This window comes from Diadema antillarum, unplaced genomic scaffold (assembly GCF_040938485.1).
Source record: "Diadema antillarum isolate AM-2024a unplaced genomic scaffold, OU_Dant_1.0 seq00001495_RagTag, whole genome shotgun sequence".
Taxonomy (NCBI): Eukaryota; Metazoa; Echinodermata; class Echinoidea; order Diadematoida; family Diadematidae; genus Diadema; species Diadema antillarum.
In genome coordinates this window covers 280825-299426 of record NW_027272232.1, presented here as the reverse complement: position 1 = coordinate 299426, position 18602 = coordinate 280825, and the positions used below count along the sequence as shown (strand labels likewise).

Here is an 18602-nt window from a genome sequence, read left to right as displayed (position 1 = left end):
ACAGGTTGAGGATGAGATATTAAAGAGTAAACCACATTTGTCAACAGATATACATGAAACACCTATCAATACTTTCTACTAGACTTTCGACTGATATTTGTTTTGACTGGATTAACCTTGATACAGAATAACATCTCTTGTTCTTGAACTGCAAGCTTGAGAACAAAAACGCAAAAGTGCAAAAACAAATTCTGCAGTGAATTTGTTGTTGCTCAGGCCTTTTCACTCCTTGAACAAGGGGATGAAATCAAATACAAGTAAGTGATTCAATGAAAGTATTCATGATGAATACTAACCACTTTCATTCTATCAGGGGACTAGTCAAAACCATGATAAAAAGCATTCATGTATATCAAAACAGATAAATCCCACTTCTTCAAATCTAAGTAGTGTATTATAAAGAATTAATTATATCCTTTAAATACATTGTACATGTACATACAAACCAACATTTTCATTAAGGTTTTTCTCTCTTTTTTTTTTGTAACATGCTTTTATACATGCATAGATGCATTTGTGCTTGTGATATGTCTACATAGATCATGACATGGAAAATCTCTTTTCATTTTTTTTTTTCACATTCCTTGCATGCTACATTTGTAATTTGGGACATGCATATATCAGGTACGATGTATTGCTGACAAATTCACTACTAAACCACAATGTAATTACGCTGCAGTTGGCCGTTGAACTTATTATTATTATTATTATTATTATTATTATCATTATTATTATTATTATTATTATTATTATTATTATTATTATTATTATTATTACTGTTACCATTATTATTATCATTATCATTATTATTATCATTATCATTATTATTATCATTATCATTATTATTATTATTATCATCATCATCATCATTATTATTAGACAAATTTGCATAGCACAGCTACTATTTAAATATGCTCTACTGCCCTGTGATGTAACAGAGCTCTAACATTGTTACTGATTAGACACACAAAAAGATAAGTACAAAATTAATCAAAGGCTTCTGAAAAAAGGAAATCTTCAACAAAGATTTGAAGACAGCAAGTGATGGGGCCTTCCTTATTTTTTCTAGTAATTTATTCCAAAGTTTGGAAGCAGCACAACTGAAGGCACAATCCCCCAAAGCTACTTTAGTATGTTACTTAATTTTAATACTTAATTACGTTACTTAATAATGAGTAGGCTTATAATACCTTATCACATCATATTAGATAATAGCTCTGCGATATATTCAAATTACACTAAAATATTTTCTGAACGCAGGACTTCTGGTATAGCCAAAAACCCTGTCAAACAAATCAGATGCTAATGTACTGTTCTTCATTAACTTTTAACCTTCACATTCACGGCGTACAAATACTGAATAAAACAAGCTCTCATCTACTATATGACTGTTCTTCTCTCTATTTCAGATTAAACTAAGAAATGAATGCAAGGTAATCTGAAAGAGATCATACGAGGAATATTTTCCTCTTATGCCGATAATAAATGAAAGAGGAGAAAGCCCCAGTTCATTTAATAGTCTCTCTGTGCAACCTAATAAAATCTTCAATATTATGAGAAAAGTTTCCTGATAATATGAGAATATTCAAAACTGTTGTGAGACTTTTTTAGGTGTTTTGCTCCCTATTTCTCTTTTACAATACACTAGTAAATTAGACAATTTGACAATTGTTAATTACAGCTCACTAATGTGTGCATTTCAAAACAAAAACAAAACAAGAAAAGATAAGAGAACTGATACTCAGGTGCTCTAAATGTAAAATTGTTTGCTGCTGGTATGAATTACATTGAATTTCATAGTATGCAAACAACACATACACAAATACAACATATGTGCACAAATGAAAAATGAGAGTGTAGATCATGGACACCCAAACCTGTTAACAGCAGTGCACAGAGCCACCTACACACAGAGTTTGGCCAACACAGTTTCAGCATGTCACAGCATGGTGTACATTCCTTTGCAACATGCTTGCCTAACAGAGCACCATACTGTCATAGTGCTACAATGTACCAAGTAGAACAGAGTTGGCCAGACTTTATGTGTAGATGGCACTGGAAGAACACAAGGAATGCTGCCCTCACCTTTGCACTGCACGCCCGCTCTCCACTTTGACGTGCAGACGACGCCAGACGTCTTGCTCGGACAGGCAGACAGCATGGACTCGTTGCCACGGCAACGGACGTCCGTCATGCCCGTGTGCTTGCCTTCCAGGGCGGGGTAGAATGTCACCTGGGGGGTAGGGAAAGCATGAAGGGGCAAATCTTTAGCCACTGGAAGATCTGAAGTCACTGAAAGATCTTTAATCACAGGAAGATCTGTAGTCACTGTAAGATCTTTAGTCACTTTTTAGTCACTCTTTAGTCACTAGAAGATCTTTAGTCACTGGGAGATGATGTTCCTCCTCCTACCCCAAACAACTCTAGTTCTTCCATTTCCACAGATTGTACATTTGTATGACGATTGTGCACAGGTTGTTTGGTGTATGTTTGTTTCATATTCAAAGTCATACAAGAAAGTTGCAGATGTGTTGGTTGCAGATGTGTCTGGCTGCACTTGTACATGTCTTTTTCTAAAACCCACACAAGAAAACACACATGTACACACACTCACAAGGAAGTTTTCCTCGAACAGATGCCACTACAAGGCTTCAAAGGCTGGTATAGCAACAACACAAAAAAAATCACACTCTCAACAACAGGAGATTTGAATTGACAGAAGTTCAAATTAAAGAAAACTTTTGGATGGCCCTCTTAAATGAAGTCTTGCACATTGGCAATTCGATTCAGTGCAAATTCCATTGATTCTGTTACAAAACATATGAAGAGAATTTGTGTCATCGAATAAACCAAAAACATATTATGACATATGGGGAATCAATCATTCACTGATAGAATTGCCGGAGAACCACCACAATTTGGTCAAATTAGGTAGGGGAGAGGACTAATTATTAAATATCTATTAAAATGGACTAAAATCCTGTAAATTTTTTACCTACTGTTTTCCCTTTTATCACTCAGGCCATTACAACCGGGCACACTTCCAATCTTACGATAAATTTGGTAGTCTCAGAGTCATTGCCACTTCCAGTTTCCGTTTTGACTCGGAAAAAACTCCCAGAGTTCAACCCTGAAGAAATGACACTATGCCAAGCAAAGCATGAGTTTCCTTCCCTCTGAAAACAAACAAATTGCCATTTTCCACCCATAATGGATTTCATAATGGAGAGACCTTTGGCCACGTGAATACTTATACACATACAATGTGCATACAGTGTCTGATTATGCACAAAATGTCAGAGAACCTGTCTATAGTAGCCACCTGTGTATAGAGGCCACAATTTTTGTTTCCCTTGGGTGGCCACCCACCTGTAAAAGTGGATACGTTTGCATGAGTAATTTTTTGCGCTCAGCCGAGTACAAGGAGTTTCGCCTGTTTTTCATTCCGCAGAATCAAGACATGATCAACTACTGAAAAATATGGCAAGTGAAGATATCCAAATGCTTTTATTTTCACGGTAGTTTCTGGTTGTGCAAAATGCGCGAAAATTTCAACACCGCAAAAAATTTCCACTTTTACAGTATTTACAGGCTTGACACATTATTAAACCAGAAATTTTTGCATGCATGAAACCTTCATGAATTTTAAAAGGAGCCCAGATTCAAGAACCTGAAATGCACACAAAAGTTCTTGTCTAGACAATGGATTGAATGCCAGTGGCAATTCGCAAAACTCTCACGCCACAGACAAAGGCCATCAGCTCTAATTCTCCAAACTTCCATACCATGAATGTTTCTGGCTTTACAGTATTTGCATATGATGCATCACGCGTTACCCTGGGGTACCACGTTGTGTAGTGCCACCTCAAGTCCACTCAAGGACAGCCGCAGAGAAATGCATGCACTGTGTGTGCGTCTACAGTCATTCCCATGCCACTGCAGGTGATACTATGCATGCATGGTATGCTGTGCCGGCAATATAGCGTGTGCTTCAGTGCAGTGCAGTGCAGTGGCTAGCGCGCGCTACAGTATGTAGCTCCATTACCAAAATAATTTCCCACTTTTTGGCACCCAGGGTACAACCTATTAAAAAAATAATAATAATTCAACAAAATGGCTGATTTTTATTTGGTACCCTGGGTTACCATTTATGTCATCATATGTGAGTAACCCGACCAATCCGGATTGTTGTACGCACGTTTTTGACGTCGGTGTCGAAGAGCTGCCTACACACAACCTGCGCCTCGGCTTCGTCCCAATCCTTGTTGCATATGGACTGCCATTCGTTGTCGATGAGGATCTCCACTCGCCCTCCCAGCAGGCTGGTCGACGTCGTGCCGTTGGGGTACGACAGTTTGATATCTAGGATTGCGCAGATCACATTTATATCAATTGAGTTGAGATTATGGAGAAGCCAATCACAACTGAAACATAACAAGTGAATACAGTTTCATATCTACAGTCGCACTGATCATACATTACAGGAGTTGAGCTGATGATAAAGAGATTCCAATGACAAGTGAAATATAGCAGGTGGATACATACTGTGAATGCATTAGCATACAGTTTTTGACTGACTCGATGACATGAACATACCACTCAGATATCTGTTAATACAGGATTGCAACTATACTTCGCCACTACATTTTTCACGAACAGGCGAGACAATGCAGATGACAGCATTTTCTTTATTCTTTTTTTTTTTGGGGGGGGGGTGGGTGGTGGTAAGGATGGGTATGGGAGGGCTTGTCAATATTTCAACAAAGGGTCAATACTTGACTATGAGGATTCGGATGGCTATGGGTGAAATAACATTTCTGTAAAACTTCAGTCATTTTGTGAACCGATTTTGTGTTCTTTTGTTGTTATTGTTGTTGTTGTTGTTGTTTTGGGGATAGAAAACTATGTTGTTCTGTGTTGTACATTGCAGCATTTATAATCTGTATTGCATGCAACAATAATGACCATAATTCAAAACAAAACAAATATTCAATAGCTCAGTGACTGCTACTGGTTTGAAAAAACAAACAAACAAATGATACATAAGGCATGCCCTCTCACTCTGTTCAGGCCCTAGCTGTTAGCTCTACTCCACACAGAATTGGATGAAAAATTCTCAGATACACCGAGAGAATTTTCTTCCCTGTCCACCAACCTGTGCACACCACGGAGGCATCTTCGTAATGCTGGCAGTTGTGGGAGAGCCAGCCCTCGTGCGGACAGTTCTCCAGGATGCTCTCCGTGCCGTCGCAGTCCACCCCGTCCATGAGGATGGGCCCCGCCCCGGGCCCGTAGGCCTGGCAGCACTTGGCCGTCAGGGCGGCATAGTTACCCAGCTGCCTGCATACAACCTGTCACACGTGGCACATGTTTTGTTTGTTGTTTTCTCTTTTTTTTTATATATAATCCATCAAATCCAAGAAATTACATATTTCACAGAACTGCAGTTTTCCTTCACCAGGTTGGGTTTGTCAAACATAAATCATGGCTCAGTTAAGGCAGGAATAACTGAATGCTTGTGAAATACTTCAGCAAGTTATAGTAAAGTGTATATAAGAGCTATCAAATATCGGGGATATACCACTTCAGTGTGGCCATGCTGCTATTAAAGTATCATGCATTACATCTTGCTAAAAGAAGATGGGGGTAATTGGGAGAAGGGAAGGGAAAACTTTTCAACAATATGTTATCATCAGTCCCACAAGAGCATGCCATTGCATTGGAGTACTGTTAAAAAAGCAGGGAACAAATGAATTACAATAATGGACACTTAAGCACACTTAGATCTACACTACAAGACAATGAGTAGTTTGGAGTTTTCCATGCATACTACAGATACAGAAGCATGATCGATTCTGATTGTCACAAGATCAATATTCAATCGGGCTTGTCAACAAGATCACGGGAGGACAAAATGAATGATGCCTCTGGAGGCACTCTGTGGAGGAGGCACAGAAATGCATCAAGTGCGTCTTACCATGGCGTCGTTTAAGTCCCAGCTGTCGTCACAGACGGTTCCCCACTGGCCATCGTGGAAAATCTCCACTCTGCCCTCGAGGGGCGTCCTTCCGCCGACAAGCCTCAGACCCCCTGCAGATGAACACATTGCAAGGAATGCAATGACAAATATTACAACTACAGCAGTGGAGAGCTAAACTCATTTTTTCGTTTTCCACCAAACAACAGTACACTGCTCCAATCAACTGGGACTGGTAACAATTTGAAGAATGAACATTGCAGATTTAAATATTGTTGTAATAATTATAATACTATCATCATTAGTGGTAGCTGCAGTATTTCGATCATGTATAACAATAGTTATAAATTATTATTATTATTATTATTATTATTATCATTATTATTGTCATTATTATTATCATTATTATTATTATCATTATTATCATTGGCATTATTATTATTACTATTATTATTATCATTATTATCATTATCATTATTGTTATTATCATTATTATTATCATTATTATTATTATTATCATTATTACTTTATTATTACTATTATTATTATTATTATTATTATTATTATTATTGTTACTACTATTATTATCATTACTATTATTATTATTATCATTACTATTATCATTATCATCATTATTTCTTCTACTACTACTACTACTACTACTACTACCATCGCTACTACGAACACTACTACCACTACAATGAAGTGTAGTCCGAGTCTGAAAACAAAGAATAACAGGCATTGATGGCAAGCGTGGTGGCACCAGAGACTTGTCTTCTCACCTCGGCAGATGACGGTGGCGTCGGTCTCGCAGTCTCTCTCGATGGGCGTGTAGGAGCAATTCTGCAGCATCGTCTCTGTGCCGGTGCAGCCCAAGTTGGTCATGAAGCCGACCCCCGTCCCCGCCTGAAACGAGCCAAGCGCCTCGGCCGTGCTGTTGTACAGCTGCCTGTCTCATCAATGGCACAACAAGGGTATAGACAGGGTTATAGGTGAGATACACATGTAGGAAAGTAGTCCTGTGAACATGACGCGACTCAGTTTATACAGTACATGATTTCTGTAATTGAAAAAATGAGTAATGGTTTATTGCAAATAATTCAAAAAAATAATAACAAAAAATAACTGACTGGCAGCCGCAGGTTGAAATATGGAAGTCTTGAGACCCACCATAAAATGTTGTGACAATAATACAAAGGATCTATACATGAGTACTTTAATTGATTAATAACCAGCTTTCCATAAAATATTCTTTTACACATATGGGCTGAGAAGGAATGGTGTGAATTTGTCTTGCCTGCAGACACAGGTGCCATGGACGGCCTTTGAACCCTGGACCTTCCTCTTAGTAACACAGTGACCAATCCACCAAACCATGACAACTCTAAAGAAACCCCCACACACATACACACGCACACAAAGACACAACAAACGACCTTCTCACCTGCAGAGTACATTGGCATCTTTGATGTCCCAGTTATCACCGCACACCCGCCCCCAGCGACCATTGTGGACAACTTCCACTCGACCTTTGGGACTGGAGGCACTGATGTCTTCGGAGACGAGACGGAGATCTGTCATTAAAATCAGAAATATATTCATGAAATCCAAATCTTCTCACAATAAAATTCAATGACACAACATAATCTCAGCAAAGCAAACTCTCACAGTGTCATACTGTATGTTTCACAAATCACATAGTTTAAATGTACACGCCTTATATTTAGTGAGTCTAACTGAGTCTAATCATGAATCCGGACTTCCTGAAAATTTCACACGTGCTAAAATGAGCACAAATTAGCCTGTTTTAAGAAAACAAATGAAAATGTAAAAATTTACGCACGACCACGGACGGATGACGGACAACTGACGACGGACGAAGAGTGATCGCAATAGCTCACTTTTGGTGAGCTAATAATATATATATGAGCAAACTACACACATATTTAACAGCTCTAGATGTGCTCAACAAATATTTCATCCTAAGCTCTCATGAATCAGATTTGTGACATTCAAAATCTCAGAATCTCAAAAATACCAAGGTCAACAAACTTAAAAAAAAAAGAGTAGACAATCTTCAAGACTCACTCCGACATGAAACGCCAGCAGCTTCGCTGGTGCCACAGTTATGTGTGCCCCAGTCGCTATGGTAACAGTCCTCCAGCCTGCTCTCGGTGCCGCTGCAGCCGACGTCGTCGAGGTGATACGAGCGGGTGGGAGGGGCATGCTTGCTGCAGCAGGAGTGGGAAACGACCTCGTAGTTGCCCAGCTGACGACAGACAACCTGCAGAAATAGGATACCATACGAGATGTCTGTACAATTTTCTGAGCATTTGAGGTCTCCACAGTACAAATGGTTCAAAGAGGATAAAAACTAGATATTTCTGGGAGAATTTACAACAAAAAAAAGATTACCAAAATGAAAGCTTGTCTGTCCTACAAGAAATTCATTCAAAGCTAAAACATACAATTGTAGTTTCTCAGAAAGAATAAAAATCTATCTTCCACCATTTGGAATTTGCTTGCAATACATGTACAGTGAAAGGGTCTAACAAGTACCAACCCAGGATAATGGGTTGTTTTGGAGTATTTTGAGATCAAATGCATAAAATACTGTAGTTCTGACAACAGTACACAACTTTTACTCCTGAAGTCCCTCCCCTGTTCAGCAGTAGATTGGTAAAATGTCACTAGACCTAGTTTATACGTGATGATCAATTCGTGCCCTAGAAGTACTATCAAACCGCATGCAGCTAACAAGCTCTAAATGTTATTTTACTCTTGTGCGATGGATACTGCCACAGCTTGATCTACTGTAATCATTGCAATTGAATACAGAACATCAAGTAGCAATCACAATGTGTATGATCTGAGATCGCAATATGTCTGGTGTACCTTTTGGGTAACATTTCGCTTCTCCGTTGTTACCCAACTAAAATTGTGTTATCACAGCATTACTTCACACATTTTTATGCATTATATGCATGTCTCCATTTCAGGGTAAATTCAACAGCTTCTGCAAGCGGATGAGAACTATGTTTCGTCTTTAACCAATGACCTCTCACCTTTGCGTCCTCCAGTCCCCAGTTATCATCGCATATGTTGCCCCATTCGCCATTGTGGATGATCTCAACGTTTCCCTCGAGACTGTGCCGCCCACCGATCAGACGCACCGTTACTATCAGGAAGGAGGAGGAGGAAGAGGAGAGGGTGAGTGGATTGTGAGGGTCATGTGACAGTCACAGGATGCAGAGGGTATCATGTGACAATCTTGAATATCATGTGACAGTTTTGGATATCATGTCATAGTCTTAGATATCATGTGACAGACTTTAGAGTGGTGTGACATTCTGGCATAGGGTGTAGTACTGACAGTCCAAAGTGTCATGTGAGAGTTGGGGCAATATTTTCATCTTTCTCCTGAGAAAATTTTTATCACAACCACTCTTGGTATAAACTTAGAGTCTGCCTATCATCCTCAGCAGATAATATTTGTCTACACCAAAATATATAAGAACAATGAAAATTAGTGAAATTTTGTAAACAAAAAGAATCGAGAGCTGCTCAGCAGCAGTATCATATACAATGTAGCGCTGCCAACTTGCCTTATCCTCTAAACTTTCACAATTTACAATATATAACTTTGTATAACTTGGTACATATGTGCCGGATTCTCCTAAATCATTCACTGATATACTTTTCCAAATTGCTACTTTCATACCAAGCATTACCATACCAGGTTGGACTTGCCCTTCAAAAGATGAAGAAAGGCATTAACCCTGTCAGTACCAGGGACTTCGGACAGTGTGTACAATGCTATGGGGCTTTCTGTGCCAATCAGCACTCCAAGCACACAAAGTATACTCAACCAAAAAAGAAAGTAAACACTTTTCCAGTTAATATTTCTCATAGAACATTAGGTAAAGATTAAAGCATTATAATATACCATATTAAAGGTAATCTAATTGGCTATCAACCTGGTAGGTCAAATGAACAAGAGAACTTTATGCGAGAGTGAACACATTAGTTTTTTTCTCTTCCAAGGCATGAAAGTGAAATTGCAAAAATGAACAAGTTGCTATTCATGTGTAAGTGATCTTCCATGTAACAATGGGAACAAGAGACAAATTTATCGCAATAAAAAACATGAACTAATTTCTGAAAATAAACCTATGATTTCTATGATGCCTTCATAGCCCCAAAGACAAAGAAAAGCTAAAAATGATAGAGGAAAATGAAGAATGCCAGCTACGTACGTACCTTGACACTTGGCAGTGGCTGCCAGACACCCCATGGGCAGTGTCTGGGAGGACGGCGGGCAGTCCTGGAGGCGAGACTCTGTGCCCAGGCAGCCCAGGCCGGCCATGACGGGGTTATTCACCGTCTTGCTGGACGCCTTGCAGCAGCTGTTGGCCAGCGGGTATTCGCCGAGCTGGCGGCACACCACCGAGGCGTCCTGCTTGTCCCACTGGTCGGCGCACACGTAGCCCCACGCGCCGTCCACGTACACCTGCACCGCTCCCTCCAAGAACGATGAGTTGCTGTTCCCAACCAGACGCACCGCGGCTGTCCAGAGAGGAGATGACAAATATAAGATTGGTTAACACTTACATTGTATCTCCATTCAATGCCTCATTGATATCGAATGTATGCATATAGCCCCATTCGATACACTGTAGTAGGCATACGACAAAAAAAAAAAAAAAAAAGGCTGTTGTGACATCCCCATTTGGTTCACATTTTTACACATACATTAGTAATTTTCACATTTTCCTCCGACAGAGATACTGTAAGTGTGGAAATTTTCGTGGAGTTGAATTTTCACGCATTTGTTGTTTCATGCAACCAGACACCAGCACGAAAATAGAATTATGCAAATATTTTTGCTTGCTAGATGTTCCAGTAGTTAATGTCTCGATTCCACAAAATTAAAAACACAACAAACCTCATCTTACCCGGCTGAGCGTGAAAAATTATTCATGTAAAAATATCCACTTTTCAGTACAGAAGGAACACTGTTCATCAAAGCACACACGGACACACAAACATACATACTCTGCAAGTTTCACAGATGTCAGCCTCTGCCTTGCCTTCCCTTTGCCATATATTGCATTGCAAAGACCACAAACAGCTCGGTCACATATATTCATTTAAGTTCATCTGAGCTGCCGACCTTGTAAACAGCATTGGAGATAATTATATTCATCAACTGAAATTACATACAGATATGATGCATTCTTGGTCCTCATTTCATAGAAGATGTATTCACAAAAAAATCTTGTGCTTGTTTCTTAATTAGCGCGCTAATACGCCCCGCGGTAACCATGTGAACGCCTGACCATATAATCTTGAGACTTCATATCCCATCATTCCAAGTACACATCACAACAGCATGCGCACCACAACAACAGCAAGCGCATCACACCACTGTGATGCAAAGGGCAAAGAGAGGCGCATGCAGTGAAGCACACTGTGTACATCAGTTTGGCCGATTTCATGTATGCGCAGATTCACTGGCAAATTATTGTGATCGGCCATTAGCGGTATATTTCTGACAGTGTGAATGTTTGCAAAAGAATCTCGAGATTTGGATTGCAGTCATTGGCATGCTACTTTAGAGGTGTGAACGTGGCTACTGACTACAGTATATATACTTACGAGAACACCTGACACCAGCCAGGTTGCTCACGTTGTTGAGCAGCGTCGAGTCGCCTCCGACGGCCGGTGCGAATCTCTGGCAGTCCGCGTCCCCGGTGTCCGTGAACGGGCACTCGTCGAGGGCCGCCTCCTGGCCCGTGCAGCCGACGTTGGACATCAGGTAGCTCTGGGACGACTGGCCGAAGCGCATCCCGTCCGTTGCCTCAATAGCAGCCAGATCCCCTATTTGACTGGATGAAACAAGATAGAGGAGGAATTTTCACCCCAGGGGAAATAACAAGCCTAGGGCTAAGTTTACAACCTCATCCAGTTTTGAGTATGCAGCGCTCCCCTCTACATCTCCATTGAATGTGTAAGAAAATTTGCATCATTTCCATTCTTGCCATGTGACATAAAGCATCACTTACAGTGTATGCATTTCTTTGATGTGTTAAATACATATTGTATCTCACATTTTTTTTCTTTCTTACACCTTTTTTCAGGAGTTCATTACCAAATCTTTCAGTCTGGACTTGGTCCAAACAGAAAGTAATCACTTGCAGATCCTTATCGACAAAAACAGAGAGGTCCTTGAATCTAGATCGCTTGAACTGGAGGAGAACAAGAAGCAGCTAGAGACTGACCTGCAGACTACACGGGCATCAACGATGCCCCAGTTTTGGGCACAGATGGGCCTCCAGCGAAAACCGTCGTACACCTCCACATACCCCTCCATGGGACTCCTCCCATTAGTAAGACGCAGGGATTCTGTACACCAGGGGGGAAGATGACGGAAATGAAAAGAGACACACATATTAGAGAGGGGGGGGGGGGGGGGGAGATGAATAATTGCCATGGAAACGGGATGAAAGAAATATCCTTGGCACACTTATGGTGTTAATCCATCAAGTGTTGAATGAATGTTTTTGAGCTGAACACATTTTCACCCAGTCATCATTAAATTGACACTTCCAGATATCAGTGCATGTTGTGTATTGGAGAAAGATTACATAAGGATGGTATAAATATATGAAATCTGCACTAAATAAGAAAAAAAAAGTTTTACAAAAATGTGCCAACTTGAGAGAAAATAACTTCAATCTTCTGTAACACATTGTAAATCTAAGAATCAGTTCAACTTAACAAACAATTAATAATGTAGGAGGCTTGCAAAATGCTGCACGGCCTCAAAAGATTACATCCAAAAAATGGGCTCTTTTGGAACAAAGTTTGTTTATTCTACCAAACAAAACATTAATAATGAGCAGTAAAACACAATCATAAAAAGAACATCACACCACACAACAAAAGTGTGGCTTCCAGTACTTGATGAGTTACCTCTCACCAGAGGCAACACATTTTATGCCAACTTGGTATACTGTAAAACGAGGAATGTTCGCGTGCATTTTAATTTCGCGAGCGCCAAGATTCGCGAAATTAAAATGCACGCGAAAGTTCTTGTCTACACTATATGCACTGAATGCCAGTGGCTGTTCGTGAAAATTTTATGACGCAAAAAAGGCCGTCGGCTCCGATTCGCGAAAAATTCATGCCGCGAATATATCATGTTCTACAGTAGTAGTACGAGGAATACAGTTCGGCCGTGATCTGGCAAGACTACGTATCTCGTTTGAAGTGATTTCGCGATATCCATGTTTAAAGTTTAAACGTTTAACATAAAGTGACTTTAGGCGTTGCATCAAAATTATACCTTACAGGATCCTGCAGGATCCTGTAAGGTATAATTTTGATGCAACGCCTACATAACTTAGAATTGTGTTCTATTTAAACAAAAAGGGCATTTTTATGTTTTATCTAACTCAAAGTATGCTCATTGCCACATATCAGTTAAGATACATAGTTCTGCCTAATCATGAAAATCCCATAGATTGTGTATAAATACGACACGCCCGTACGCATTGGAACTTGAGATACGTAGTTCTGCCAGCCGCTCAAGCTGCCTAAATGAAGGAGTACGATCAGGCAAAACTACGTAGTACTACGTATCTATAGCACTTACGAAGTTTGGCCAGCTCAATGACGTCATTTTTTCCAAAAAAAAAACCCTTGATAATTGATAATTATTTTCAAAATGACAAAGAGTTATAATATCATATCTTAGCATACTAATCATGATGTTATGAAAATCTCAATAAGTCAAAAAAAAAAAATGTCAAAAAATCAAGATAGGTAGTTCTGCCAAATCATGGCCGAGTTGCCACTGTTGATACTCTTACTGTGCTTTGTTTGCCTATTAAACTGGCATGGATACTGGAACACTCTCTTAGCTGATTGGCATCTAGACTTGTGGCAATTAACTGTCATTGAAGGAGATTACCTAATCCCCTAATCCCTCCTGTGTTAGCATGGCCTTCCTGTTTAATAGACTGAGGAACATTGCTACATCTGAGTGAAATTTCATTGAAATGTTTTGTCTGTGATTTTCACTGGGAAATTTGCTCTCAGCCTATCAGATACAAGGATTTCAGTAGCTTAAAACAGTTGTCAGTGAGTGACAGGTTCCATGAAATGCTGCCACGAGTGGGTCTGCTCATCAGCAACTGTATCAAGTTTGAATGGATTACTGAATAATACTTCGAAAGATTGGCAAGTTTATTGCCTATAATGTCCAAGGGCACATACAGTACATGGTTAAGAGTAATGACATCTCATTTGCCATTATTCACATTTGTGCAAGTCAGTCTCTGTTACAGGTTTATTTTCAAAACAAAATTTGCTGTTACAACTGGAACGTTAACCCTCCACGCATACAAAATGAGTGAGTTTTATGCAGAGATTGAAAGTTTTGACGATGGGGGCCATTTCTGGTTTGAGAATGTAGGTCACTTCACAAATAAAGAGTTACACATACAATGGTAATGGCTTTATCAGCATAATATCCAATAACTAATATTGCTGAGGTGCATGGTCCATGGGGGGGGGGGGGGGGGTGAAAAGAATGCTTTAGCCTTGCCAGATCAACCTAGATTTCAAAACATTTGGAGGTCAAGAGACAATCTGTCTACACAAGCATTGTACTTTGCATATTATATAAACACCTTGTTACATATCTACTCTGTGATGTATAATGATGTAAATGTCACACCATATTATAATCCAAAGCCCTGGGATTCACCTGGATAAAGTCTAGTTCTTTCCTTCTTTTAATCAAGTGACACAACACAGCATGTACATTGTAATACATAGACACCAACTGCTTCTCTGTGTCAAAAAACAATGCATTGACGCACACCAACATGGCGTCTTGACATGAAAGATGGCCAAATAATCTAATGTGACTCCAACTTTTCCATAAACCTCCTAAGTGAGCTCCCAACATACAGACAACCACTTACACACACACACACACACACACACACACACACATGCAGACACTTTACTAATAGAGGCTTTGGTACGATAATTTAGCTTTGGCATCAGAACACTAATGTACAACACTTGTTCAAATTGTGTGACACAACTGCTCAAATGTGGCTGATGAACAAACACAAGTGTTTCTCTGTTAATCCCTTCTAACCATAAAAGTGTTTCCTTCAGCTCAAAACTGTCAATCTCATGCACAAGGGTCCCATAATGATGACCATGGGTTATGAAAAGCTGTGATTAGGATGCCTTGGCCTTGCCAAAGCTCGTAATCCCTTAAAATGACTTTGAGTATTATGTTTGTGATCCTTGCCAATGACTTTAGACTCTTATCAGGTTGTTTTGACGAGAATGGCCCTCCGTTCACATTATAGATGAATACACTTTGCACATTATCAAATGACAGCTAAGACTTGGCATGATGTTTAAACTGTTATATTACTGTACACTTTGATGTTCAAAATTTTCGTGAAATTCTGAATTTTCTCATTTTGGTTAGTTCAAGGCAAAAATTCTATTTTGTACTTGTAACTTGACGAAGGGTTATGTTTAGTGTTCATTTTGACAATATTTACCAACGTGTACAATTATATAACTGAAAAATGCAAAAAGCATTTAAATAGGAGACAAATAAATATCCATAAGAAACAAGAAACCTGAATGTTTCTTGTTTCTTTTTGTTTCCCAATTCTCATGTATTTCTTTGTTCTAAAATTTTTTGATTTTCATTGTTTTGTTATCTAGACGACCAAACGTGATGTAATCACAGGAAAAACAGAAAAAAAAAACATACATCTATCTGACAACACTTCTTGTGTATATTAACCGTAACTAGGCCGGGGGGGGGGGGGGGGGGGGGGGGGGGGCCTCCGAGGCCCCCCTCGACTTTCCGCGCGATGTATCGCAAGCACAAAAAGCTATCGCTGCGACGTTTCATGACTTTTTTCTTTCGAGTCTCCCGCATCTTTTGACACCAAATTTGCGACGCCCAGGCGCGCAGTTCCAAAGTTACGCATAAATATGTACATGCATGTCAGACCAAAAATTGCTCAAAAACGTTAATTCGTGTACAATTTCAATGCAAACTGTGCTTACTGGCAAATTTCATAAAAGCATGATTATTTTGGTGTTTTATTGATTAAAATCAATAAATAACATATTTTCTTGTTCAGAGCGATGTCGCGGACAAATTTCATCGAAAAAACAATGAAAAACATAAAGTCGAAAAAAACAAAGAAATAAATAAGAAATTCAAAAAAAACAATAAAATACCTAGTTAGGGTTAAGTACAACCAAAAGTCATAGGAAACTGCAATTTCTTCTGACACTGTTTGTGACTAAGTGCAGTATCTCTGCAGCTGCAACCCTTGATTTTTGCAAATAAAGGTTTTGAAAGGTGACAGAAAAGAGTAACCAAAATTCAGCAAGAGATCTTTTTGTATTAAAAAATTATCGCTTACCCTCATTATCAGACTTCTACTCAGTCTTCTTACAGTGGGCAAAACATATCAAGGTGAACTAGGGTTGCCTTTAACACTCTGGTGTGGTTTGATTTATTAAAAAGCTTAACGCAGTAATTCTCAAAAGAACATTCGGACAAACTCACTTCGGCATTTTACAGATGCATCTTGCGAGTGATTGCAGGTGGGCGGCGGCGGGGTCGTCATCGTGCAGTTGAAGAATTCGGTCTCGTCGGGGCCGCACTGCACGTTGCTAAGTAGCACGGGCCCCGTCCCCGGCCCGTAGCGGGCCCCTGCATACGTTTCATTGGCCCCTGGGAAGCCCAACTGCCGACAGACCACGTCCCCGTCCACCTTGTCCCAGCCCTCATCACAGATGGTAACCCAGTTGGAGTCCTTGTAAACCTCCACTCTCCCCTCTAGCGTGCTGTTGCTGCCGGCCAGTCGGATGTTGCCTGGAGGGCGAAAGTAGGGTAATGGAGAAGTAGTTTCAAGAGTTATGATGGCAGACAGAATGACAATGCGATGAGTGATTTCAAGTTCGGTGCTCGGTGCAGGTGTTACGTAATGTTATCTCAACACTGGCACTGGCGATAACCCCAAACTTGAAAATAGTCTGTGTTAGCAGGTTGACCTTGAAAGTATGACATATGTCCGGGAGCTAGTGTTTGGCCCGGTGTCAAATGCTGTCTGCAAAACTGAGCTCAAACTATTCTTGTAGGTGATTTATGAGCTCTGTCTCCATCGGCTAACACTAACACCCCTACAGATTATCAATATGTAATTTGGTGTTGTCACGTTTGGTGTTGGTGTTGATGCTGCTATATGAGAGACCCACATTTACATAACACTTAATTCTAAGATTCTTATATCATACCACCTTCAAACTTCATTTGGCAGGGGTATGACTGCAATTTGTACTTTACTTCTATGAGCGCCTTAACCCTTTGCCAACTGGCACAATCATAGTGTTGCACACTGTCCAAAGTTCCTTACACAGAAATCAGTATATTAATAGTTTCCCAACACACACAAACACACACACACACAACCACTACCAGTTTTTTTCCCCCTCTCTTCTACACTTCCTGGGAGGAGTTGGTTCTAGTAATACTGACCTGAGATTCAGCCGATAAGGCGTCTCATGGCTTTGAGAATTGCAGGAAGTCTGACATTTCTTTGTCCACGAGCTCTAATGCTGTTTCATAGAATTATGTGTCGCATTGTGTCTCGGATGTCTTAATAAGATTTCCTGGATTGCTGGGTTTCAGCCCCTGAACTCAAAATGCCCCTAATTGTCAAGAATCAAAGTGAGGTATATGTGTGTGTGTGAGCATGTAAATGTGATTGTGTGTGTTTTACTTTAATTGCATTAGCAGAAACATTGCCAAATGTTATGTGCTGTATTGCCTGACTTTTTTATGCAACAGAGTATACAAAACTAATTTAGGATGGGCTGTCGAATGACTAAAACAGCTGAGGTTTTTAGGTCTTAAATGAGAACTATCTCAGATGATTTATTGGCAAATACTCATTACCATTTTTATATGAAAGCTGGGAAAAATGGTCGGAAATGTTGTTCCTCACTACAAAAACACTTTCTCTTTTGCAAATACCATTTACTTCAGGAGAAGAAAAAACTACAAGTATTCATTACTAGTCAAATGCTACACCATCAAACAGACCTAACAATTATGATCCTACAAAAACAGCATGATTGTTTCGCCAAAATTATTGTTGGAGGCTATTGGTGGAAAACATATAAAAGGATAAATAAAACATGCATTCTAACTATTAGAACTCCTGTACATTGTGGGAGTACTGTACACTGTAGGTTTGGTGGATAAGGCTTGAGACTCTTGGACACGAGTTTCTGGATTGAAACCTCTGCCTTCCAAAAATACATTTGTATATCCTTTAACAAGATGTCTAATCTATCATGTCCCTCCTTCAGCAAGGGACAGAAAATGAAAAGCTGGCATGATGGGGGTGAAAAAAAAATATACTGAAAGAGCCATTTGGAAGAAAAGTAACTTATATTGGAGAGGATACCCAGTGCTATCAGGCACATTATTGTGTCATCATAACCGACACATGTGCTGAATTTACTACATAGTTTCTTTTTCCACCAGGGTTAGGCACCT

At 39.8% G+C, this 18602-nt stretch overlaps 1 protein-coding gene across 1 annotated transcript in view; it reads right to left on the bottom strand.

Annotated features, from left to right (window-relative positions):
* The window catches only part of LOC139710044 (scavenger receptor cysteine-rich domain superfamily protein-like), a 39495-nt gene that overhangs the window by 14841 nt on the left and 6052 nt on the right, over positions 1–18602 (bottom strand). The window contains exons 4-15 of the mRNA XM_071621991.1: positions 16605–16913; positions 12259–12382; positions 11636–11865; positions 10238–10543; positions 9043–9155; positions 8066–8261; positions 7422–7551; positions 6760–6926; positions 5978–6090; positions 5156–5351; positions 4199–4362; positions 2086–2233 (exon numbers count right to left, since the gene is read on the bottom strand). Coding sequence (XP_071478092.1) covers positions 2086–2233; positions 4199–4362; positions 5156–5351; positions 5978–6090; positions 6760–6926; positions 7422–7551; positions 8066–8261; positions 9043–9155; positions 10238–10543; positions 11636–11865; positions 12259–12382; positions 16605–16913 — 2196 coding nt within the window. The remainder of the gene's footprint in view (positions 1–2085; positions 2234–4198; positions 4363–5155; positions 5352–5977; positions 6091–6759; positions 6927–7421; positions 7552–8065; positions 8262–9042; positions 9156–10237; positions 10544–11635; positions 11866–12258; positions 12383–16604; positions 16914–18602) is intronic.